This window comes from Cyprinus carpio, chromosome A17 (assembly GCF_018340385.1).
Source record: "Cyprinus carpio isolate SPL01 chromosome A17, ASM1834038v1, whole genome shotgun sequence".
NCBI classification, from domain to species: domain Eukaryota; kingdom Metazoa; phylum Chordata; class Actinopteri; order Cypriniformes; family Cyprinidae; genus Cyprinus; species Cyprinus carpio.
In genome coordinates, this window is record NC_056588.1 from 17,833,090 (window position 1) to 17,843,035 (window position 9,946).

The following is a 9,946-nucleotide window of genomic DNA, read 5'->3' on the forward strand; positions in this document are numbered from 1 at the left end:
CATGACAACAAGAAACAAGCGTGGATTTATTCGAGAAAGTTAAAGGACATTGTGCGGGGGCGTCAATCAAGCATTATTTCAGGACTGAACAAATGCAAAATCTTGACTGGAACAAATGCTTCCAACGGGTCTCGGACGCGGGGCTACATTTCCCTCTTTTGTTCCCGGTTGGCATTTATTTGTGTTCCTTTTTTCCCCCGACCACCCAGGACGACTAGACGAGAACGGATACCGACTCTGTTTGGGAGGGTCTATGCGGTCATCCAGAGCGCGCTCTAAGGCTAGGCAGTCTCGGGAATCATCCCTGATGAGGTGTAGGAGTAAGCAAAAGTACATAACGAAATATTACTGTCTCCTTGATGTCTGGATCTTTTCCCAAGTTATTTATTCGGTAGTTATTTCAGATTTCTCGCTCGTTAGGAAGAAATGACCTGCTAAGTTAACATAAAAGCACACACGTCAGTGTTCTAGTCTAGTGTAATGTCAGATATAGCTGTAAGGAAACATTCTTTCAATTTCAAAAAGCAATAAGGATTTTGTGTGATTTTACAGTACACAAAGGGCAAGCTCCTTTTCCAATAGCCACGAATATATACATTTCATTAAAGGTCCTGCTGGTCCCCATTGATTTGCTTAGTGTTTTTTTTTTCTCTCCATACTATGGAAGTCAATTGGGACCAGCAACTGAAGGTGAACTATCCCTTTAATTACCATGAAATAACTATCACCCCACTGTACCGAGAGAGTGCACATTTAACCCGTGTTTGTGCAATAACACCTGCAATAAACGAGAATGGGTTGATAAACGACAATACCCCAATAAACGAATTAGGTAAACAAACTCTGGGACGCTAATGGACCACTTTGAATGCAAATATCCGATATGTTATTTGAGCGGGGGAAAAGAAGGGAGGGCTCTTGTTGTCACTTGCCACCCAAGACGTGATTCAGCCTCAACAATTACCATTATCTGTTTCCCACTTTTCACGAATTCGGACGAATCAGTAATGATGAAGAGTGTTACCCTCCATCATTGTGAAAGTGTAACGGGCTATTCTTTGCCGAGTTCACACCTACCATAACAGGGATTTAAGTACACGAGTCATTGAGGTACTTAGAACCCATAAGGAGGAGAGGCCTCAAAGCAGCCACCAAGTGCTGTTTATATAAACACCGCGACATCAGTGTACACATTGTCACTTGGATGCGCGTCTTGAGAACGCACGCATCACTTCAGCACTGCGCGACCGAGGATAGCTCTTCAAGATCGAGAACCAGTCCTGGAACTAACAGCAATCCAGCGCTACAGATGGCTATTTCTAACAAGTTCAGTTTCACCGTGAGAAGTATTTTGGATTTGCCAGAAAATGACACTGAGAGCATCGCGCACCATTCTCCAGTGGACTCCTTCTCCGTTTCACCTTACTCGTCCTGGACTGAAAACGACAGAGAACATATATGTAAGTCTCCGTTTCACCTTTTTATCATGTATTTAAACTTTTTTTTTTTATCATGTAGGCCTATGTAAAGCATATAAATGCACATGTGGGGTTTTCTTCTCAGAGGGTAGATATATAAAATTTTAGATATATAAAGGCTCATTTTTATTTATTTATTTAACGTCAGACGAAAGCAACCTTGAGGATTCACCAGACTCCACCGGGCCAGATGTGCATGAAAAGCGGAAGAAGCGTCGCGTGTTATTCTCCAAGGCTCAGACGCATGAACTGGAAAGACGCTTTCGCCAGCAGCGGTACCTGTCCAGTCCAGAACGAGAGCAGCTCGCGCACCTGCTACGCCTCACGCCCACGCAGGTGAAGATCTGGTTTCAAAACCACAGATACAAAATGAAGAGAGCGCGGATAGAGTGCGCTCAGGACCTCAATCAGCTTCCAGTGCTGCGCAGAGTCGTGGTGCCCATATTGGTCCAAGATGGCAAACCGTATCCGAACTGTGCTATTGATGCAGAAAAAGGAAGCTACATCGTTCCACCAACAGTACCACCCTCACCCTTCAGCGTTCAAGGTTTCCAGTCTTTACAGCAACAGACGCCATTTGCGCTTTTACCCACATACCAGCACTTTACCAACACAACGGCCTCCCGTCACCACTTTTGTGTTTGGTGAGACTCACTTAGGACCACTCGAACTATTTTCGGGACTTACCCCACAGGACAGTGCATGGATTCCACTTGATTCAAGTTGTTTTTAATTACATAAAGTGTTAGGTCTATTAAAGTAGAATCTCTCAGCGTTGATTAGATAAACAATAAATGCTGTTTGCACATATGTTCTATTTAGTCTTTGTAAGATTTTGTGTATTAACTGATGTTGTGCATAATTGCCTATAGATCGTGTGTTGTTGAACTGTTTGTATTTGTTCTAAACCAAAAGATTATATATCAGTGAGAAAAATGTTTTATGTTTAATAATGTGAATATTGTAGTGTTATAATTTGATGAAATTTCATCATCTTAAAGTGTTATGTGTATTACAAAAAATACTGAGAATAAAAAAAAAAACATTCTTAGCAATTTATAGTTGTTTGAATTGTTCAAATTATTGTTGGTTTATACTCATTATACTAAATATCCAGTATGCTTAAAATCACTCCTTTTACAGATTTTAAAATGGTTTAAAAAGTTTTTTTAGGCTACAAATGTTTAATTCGTTCACCTTTTTGTTAATCCCTGCGATTGTTACATACTGTTTGTACAAAAGATCTCAGACTGAACTAAAAAAGAGAGAGAGACAATGAGAATTAGCGCACAGCAAGAGATGAGTGGCTTTTGTAATGTTAAGACGTCCACTTTCACACAACAGAGAAGACCAAATAACCTGAATAAAGAAAGAAGCCTTATTTAGGACTATATAGTAGGTAAACACTGAACAAGAAATGCAGCACAGTGGTCATTGATTCTTGTGTGAATCTGAAATTTTCACATTCTGGCCTTTATCTTCTTTTTTACGGGATATGGAATATAAATAGTTTTTAAGCGTATTTGAGTGCTAGTTAAAGCTTAGGTGACTAAATAAGAAAACAGAAGTCGTTAGATGTTCTTAAAATTGTTATCCCAACACACCCAAAATAAATTAAGCAGCGGTTTGTGACAAATGACATTGTGACCTCAGAAAGTTCAGGCCACTCACTGTCCTATCCATATTTTAAAAGAGGGTGATCATTGTCGTAACATTAATGCAAAAGGCGTGTTTTTTTATTAATGAGGTTGTTGTACTTATTTATTCGACCCAGTTAGTATCATCCTTGTCACCTGGCCTTTTGTCCCTTCTCTCAGACCACCTTGTACTACATATGGAGGGGACTGACCGCAGCGCTCTCTTCTCTGCATCTTCCCCGAAACACTTTTTTGTGTCGTCCTCTGAAAGGACCATTGTGTGGTTCCCAAAGGGACCTAGACAAAATCCGCAGCGTCTCAATTCTCGTTATGTTTAATCAGTCCCGGGTGACAAATTTATGGGCTTTAACAAGACAATGGAGTTTTAAAAGTCGTTGGGTTTGGGGAGTGACAAAGGCAGGCTTTGAGAGGTCTCCGCTGGTTTATGGCGAGACTTGGCCACAACTTGCTCTTGCTCTTCAACAAGCTCTTATGAATTTATGTTTTTCTTTAAAGTAGCCTTACCTAATTGTTTCTTGATTTAAGATGCAAATCACCTGTTGCGAAGAATCATTTACCTTTCACTAAATCCACTGAAAGAAAATGAAATTAAATGCAACTGATACATGACTGTAACAAAAACTGAATATATGACCACACCAGATAAATCTATCAAAGTTATACTATATGCTAATCTGGTAGAAGCGATGTTTTGTTGATATTTATCAAGTCATGATTAAGAAAGTAAAGCTTGAAACGAATTATTAGGAACCATTGTTATAATTCTGCTTTTTGAATAACTTTTCACAGAAACGACTGTGCGGTGTAAATAAATGCTAAATACATTTTACATATCATTACAAATGGTCTGATATCACTAGTTAAATACAAAGTGAAACGAGGGAAAACGCGTGACATCACCAAGTAATGTCCAGGATTTCGCTGCCACCTTGAGGTTAACAGCTTCCTGTGGTGAGCTTAATCGGATTGACCTCAGAGGGAAGCGAATATTCCCATGCAGCTCTCTCGCGCGAGGTGTCCCTGTACAAACTGCATGGTTCCCCCTCTCCACTAGATGTCACAATAGCACCGTGAGACTAAAGTTTGTGTTTCTGCTGTCAATATTTACTGCATATGATGAGAATCAACATCTGTCCCACCTTATTAAACAGACATTCAATAAAACATAAGGAAGAATAAGCCACTTATATATAATATAATTTATTTTGGAAAAATTATGTAATCAATGTGTGTGTTTGTGTGTGTGTGTGTGTGTGTGTGTGTGTGTGGTGTGTGTGTGTGTGTGTGTGTGTGTGTTTTTTTTTTTTTTTTTTTTGTGTATATATGTACACTACATATATATATATATATATATATATATATATATATATATATATATATATATATATATATATAGAAAGCATTGGCCACCCAGGCAGTGCTGAACATAATTGTCAATAGAAAAGGATATTAAAAACAAGACAAAGCATACTAATTGCCGTTAATTGACCATGATAGCCGTACTCCAGTAGAGAGGAGTGAGCCTGATTAAGATAATTAAGAGAGCCTTTTGTAAACTGGATCAAGTAGGCCGAACACCTTGAAAGCAACGTTGGACGCCCCATAGTTTTGACACTAATTGCTATAATTGCATGCGCGATTATCATCACTGGTGCACAAACTACGCCTACCTGTAACTTCAAACTAGAGAAATGCGTTTTTTTCTAGTTTAAGGATTATACAGTTTAATTTCGTTTTGAAAGGTGACAAGCGTTCTATAAAGTTTGAGTAAATATTCAGACAGTGACCACCAGAAGACGCTGTATTCCCTCCTGTTAAACGTTTGTTGCTCACCCTAATCGCTTATGACATGTTATTCTGCGTCATGCATATCTTTTGGTCTTCTTTGGTATTATTGTGTCAATCTGCGTTTTATTAGATTTATTAGACATAGGATAAATTAAATATATGGGTGGACCTTTTTTTGTGCGTGTTCCTGGCTTTTCAGGGCAGCTGGTTATTCCACATTAACACTTGAAGTGTTCCGTAAGATCGCAAAGAAACAAAGAAATGCGTAAGGTAAAGAAATTTGCCATTTAATTTTTAATTCCGACAGCAAACATTTAAAAAAAACTGCAGTAAGATTAAAATTGCGTCAGAATTTGTATTGCCTGATTTTATACTTACAATAATCTCTTAATCGGTTACCGACTATTTTTGTAGCATTTTTGAGTCTTCAGATGAGCTACTGTAACTCGGAAAATAAATAGCACAGTATATTTGCAAAGAGAAAAATGTTGTTTAATGTTTATTTAGCCTTACCTCTATTGTATATTGAAATAATAAACTAGTCTTTGTAATCCCTGACCGCTAGACCATAAGATCAGTGGTTCCTATCTAAGTTTGCTTAAGAAATTTGTAAACTTGCCGTTACATTTTGTTCAGCTGTTTAGAAGGTTGTGGCGTTTAGAGGAGACTCTGAACGACGCAGAAAAACGAAAGTTTACACCAAATATTTCAGTCTACATCTGGTGGATCTTACCCCCACTCTCTTGAGAGTTGCCTGCATTTCAAGTCTTTGTTTTATCCAAGAGACTTGAATTCCTGATGTCCCTAAATGTATTTTTACTAGGAGTTTTTAATTTGATACGCTGAATTGGTGTGAATTTTATACTTTGGATTTTTGTTATTTTAATTAAATTAATGGTATCAGTTGTAATATACTTTATATCCTGGCGGGAGGAGAGAAGTAATATATTAGTTTGTTTTGTATTTGGTTACAAATTTAGTTTTTATATTTGTTAAAATAGAAACATGATGAAATAATAATAATTATTATTATTATTATTTGTAGCAGTAGTAGTAGTAGTGTCATCGTTGGTATATATAATAATAAAGAATGGTATGAAATGAAAATAGTCTCTTTTATGTAAATCAAATCTCTCAAACCCGATTTCGTCATGTTTACTATCCATTTAGGACTATACCCAGATTCGATTCTGTAAAACTGTTTTCTGTCCAGTTATACTGAGGAAGACCTAGGGCTTCAGGACGATGCGCAATGGTAAGCAATGCATTACTGAACTCACGCGAATTTACTTAGGACTTACTCAGATTATTTCAGCGTCGTTAACTTTACCTGTGAGCCTCTCCTCCTCCCGAGTTCATTTTCCTCAGTACCGCGTGTCTCCGCCGAGTGGATGGGGATTTGGACGACACGCTGCCTATGTCTAATAATATCAAACGAAAAGGGGCTTAATCATTTACTTGGCCTCTTAACACGCGCATATGTATTTATTTATTTGTCAGTCAGTGTTCCTGAGTCGTCGCAAGGGCCCTTTGCATGTTTGAGTACGATGAAGCATAATACAAACACGCCTGCAATCACCAGAAGCCTCTTGTGGCCATTAAAAGTCAGTAGTTCAACTCAGGCTTTTTTCAGAAACTGAGTGGTTCTCAAAGTCTGAAGTCCGCATATGCACTCACATCAAGGGGCCCTTATAAACATCACTCCAACTGTCAATATTTCATCCTTTGCTGTGTTACGTGCCGTTCTTGCAAGCCTCGCTGCCTCAGCATAAACAGCCTCGCGCGGAAAATGAACTATGGACGAATTAAATTTACGCACAGGTGTTGTTAAATGCTTAAATGTTTTCAGGGTTGGGGGAAGGCACGGGTAGTTGAAGACCGCGTAAAGAAATTGTGCGTGGGTGCACAGATGATAGCGCTGCTTTGTGTTGTTGCCCTGGCTGCTGATGCCCCGCCTCTGATGGAAGCCTTAAACCTGGCACCAAGCTAAAACAAACGAAAGTCAGCTTCGAGCTCCCACTCAAACCAATTAAGGCGGACTCCAGTGCACACTCATACGTTTCCATCCTGATGCAGCGACGGTGAAACAACAGGAACAGAGGAGCTGGCCAAAAAAAGAAGGAGAGATTGCCTTGCCTTCTAATTTCTCCCTTTCCAACACAGAACAATGTCGATGAGCCCTAAGCATACGACTCCTTTTTCTGTATCCGATATCTTAAGTCCTCTTGAAGAGAGCTACAAAAAAGTGAGTATGGAGGGGAACAACTTGGGGGCTCCTCTTGCCTCGTACAGACAACCCCAAGTCACGCAAGCGGCGATGCAGCAGCACCACATGGGCCACAATGGAACAGTACCCGCTGCCTACCACATGACTGCAGCTGGAGTTTCCCAGCTGTCACATACAGCCATGGGGGGCTACTGTAACGGGAATTTGGGCAACATGAGCGACCTGCCGGCCTATCAAGACGGCATGAGAGGCAGCACGACGGCCACCAGCTGGTACGGAACGAATCCCGACCCACGCTTCTCTACAAGTACGTGAGATTGACACTATATTGTATTTGCAAGGACTGTCTGTGAATTTTGAATCATAGCTATTTGAAAATTTATTCAGTGTATTAAACGTCAGCTATAGGTTTTTTTTTTTTTTTTGACTATTTTTTGCTATTTTGTAAAACTCCAAGTGAACGTGGGGCTTATGACAGTACTGGGGGGAAATATGTTCAGCCTCACGTTAAACGTGCCAGGTGTTTTATCTTAACCCAAACAAACTGCAACAATTAACAGACTCCTAACTGCAGTTCCAGTTTTTGTCCAAAACTAGGAATTTAAACAAGAGACGATTGCGTAATTGTGCACAATCGCTATATATATTCTTTCATTTTGCTATCTTGTTGACTCACTGAGCCAAGGAGCTTTTGTATTTTTGCTATTCGTTATTTGTATTTAATTATTATGTTTGTTGTTTTTAAATTGCAAAGCTAATTAGGACTGTTCTTCTTGCAGTCTCTCGTTTCATGGGTTCCCCCTCTGGTATGAATATGGGCAGCATGAGCACGCTGAGTTCACTGGCGGATGTTGGTAAAGGCATGGGTCCGCTGACCAGCACGCCTCGCAGGAAGAGACGAGTACTCTTCTCCCAGGCGCAGGTGTACGAGCTTGAGCGACGCTTCAAGCAGCAGAAGTACCTCTCCGCGCCGGAAAGGGAACATCTGGCCAGCATGATTCACTTGACTCCGACTCAAGTTAAAATTTGGTTTCAAAACCACCGATATAAGATGAAAAGGCAGGCCAAGGACAAAGTGTCCCAGCAGCAAATGCAACAAGACAATGGCTCCTGTCAGCAACAGCAACAGTCTCCACGGCGGGTGGCCGTGCCGGTGTTGGTGAAAGACGGAAAGCCATGCCAAGGCAGCAGCCATACACCCAACACTGGTGTACAAAACCACCATCACCAGGGGGGAAACGTCATGATAATGTCCAATAACAGTTCTTCAATGGGCCAGCATCAAAATCAGCAGGTAGGCAGCGCCGGCCAGTCCCCAGATCTGGGTCAACATGCTGCAAGCCCCCCATCTCTCCAAACCCAGGTATCCGGCCTGTCACACCTGAACTCTTCCGGTTCAGAGTATGGGGCTGCTTTGCCCTGCTCCGCTCTGCTTTATGGCAGGACATGGTGACATCGGAAAAGACAATAACACAAAAACAAAATGACAGGTGGATGCAGATAATCTGTATACTCTGTTCAAAAAGACCATGAGAAAAGTGGTTGCGCTCTGAAATAATAGTCTCCTTTCTGGAGGGAGAAATGACAAGGCTACAAGCAACACGAGGATTGCCAAATGTCAAAAGGTATCAAATCTTTTATTTTGAGGATGAGCGCCAAAACACCATTAAGAAGATGGAATTATTTATATACACTAGATTTTAAATGGAGACTGATTTAAACACTAAAATAAAATATTCTGTCATCCTGTTGGATTTAAAAAAAAATGTCCCGACAATGAAGACATCTCCCCTCACAGTTAGACTGCTAAATACCTTTCATGATTTCTTATAGATTTCAGTGTAAAACGTAGCTTGTATATTTCTGTAAAAGGTTTGGACTGATTACATAGTTTTTAGCAATATGTATATTGTACAAAATTTTTATCGATATTAAGGGTCACATGTTTTTTCAGTTTCATTGTTATTTGTACGTTTAATTTTCTTGTAACTTATATAGATATTTGACTTAAAAGCAGTCATACAATCATATTAATAAATTATGACAATAATGGCAATAGCCTAACAATACGTTTGTTTGAAATTTGGGTGTAAGAATCAATCACTCGGCGATGCTTAAAGTGGGACCTGACCAACTGAACGTTTCTTCTTCAAGAAAACTAGTTTAAAAGTCATCAAGCTTCCACACAATCAGCCATTACATATGTACAAGCTTTATGGATACGCATCAGAAGGATTTTTGCTTCAGGCGCTCATTGTTTGAAATCGACCATTTCTACGTTTTATTTATTTATTTATTTATTTATTTTACTGGATCTCCCTTCAGTGTGACAGGTTTGTGGAGCTGGATTTCTGCATCACATGCCTCATAGTAAAGTGTTCATTCTGCGAATAGTTATGTAGTTTTCTGTATGGCAACACCCATGGAGTCAAAGGTCAATACCCTAACAGTGTCAGAAGTTAATTTTGCGTCGTGTATAAATATGTTTATACAACTTACGAAACCAGGGATCTATTTCCTACGTGCAAACGAAACATGGGTTTTGTGCATTTCTTGCACAATATATATATATAGGGATCTATTTCCTACGTGAAAGAAACATGGGTTTTGTGCATTTCTTGCACAAAAACATACTAATACCAGTTTGGTTGTAAAAACAATTTGCAACTTGGTTTTAAATGCCAAGCTAATTGGGTTAAACCTATTAAATACGTTTTTTAAGAAAAAAGTTATTGTAGAATATATATATATTTTTTTTGAGCTTGTTCTTTGTCGTAAGAGAATGAGTCAGTGCT

At 39.5% G+C, this 9,946-nt stretch overlaps 2 protein-coding genes across 2 annotated transcripts; both read left to right on the forward strand.

Annotated features, from left to right (window-relative positions):
- Positions 1 to 460: 460 nt before the first annotated feature.
- LOC109107253 (homeobox protein XENK-2-like) lies at positions 461 to 2,485 on the forward strand. The gene is made up of 2 exons (XM_042774679.1): positions 461 to 1,460; positions 1,627 to 2,485. Exons 1-2 carry the CDS (start codon positions 1,205 to 1,207, stop codon positions 2,124 to 2,126), a joined length of 756 nt encoding a protein of 251 aa, XP_042630613.1. The 5' UTR covers positions 461 to 1,204; the 3' UTR covers positions 2,127 to 2,485.
- Positions 2,486 to 5,995: 3,510 nt separating this feature from the next.
- Positions 5,996 to 9,642, forward strand: LOC109107252 (thyroid transcription factor 1-like). Its single transcript, XM_042774304.1, has 2 exons — positions 5,996 to 7,458; positions 7,931 to 9,642. The coding sequence occupies exons 1-2, from the start codon at positions 7,092 to 7,094 to the stop codon at positions 8,602 to 8,604; spliced, it is 1,041 nt and encodes a 346-aa protein (XP_042630238.1). The 5' UTR covers positions 5,996 to 7,091; the 3' UTR covers positions 8,605 to 9,642.
- The last annotated feature ends 304 nt before the right edge of the window (positions 9,643 to 9,946 follow it).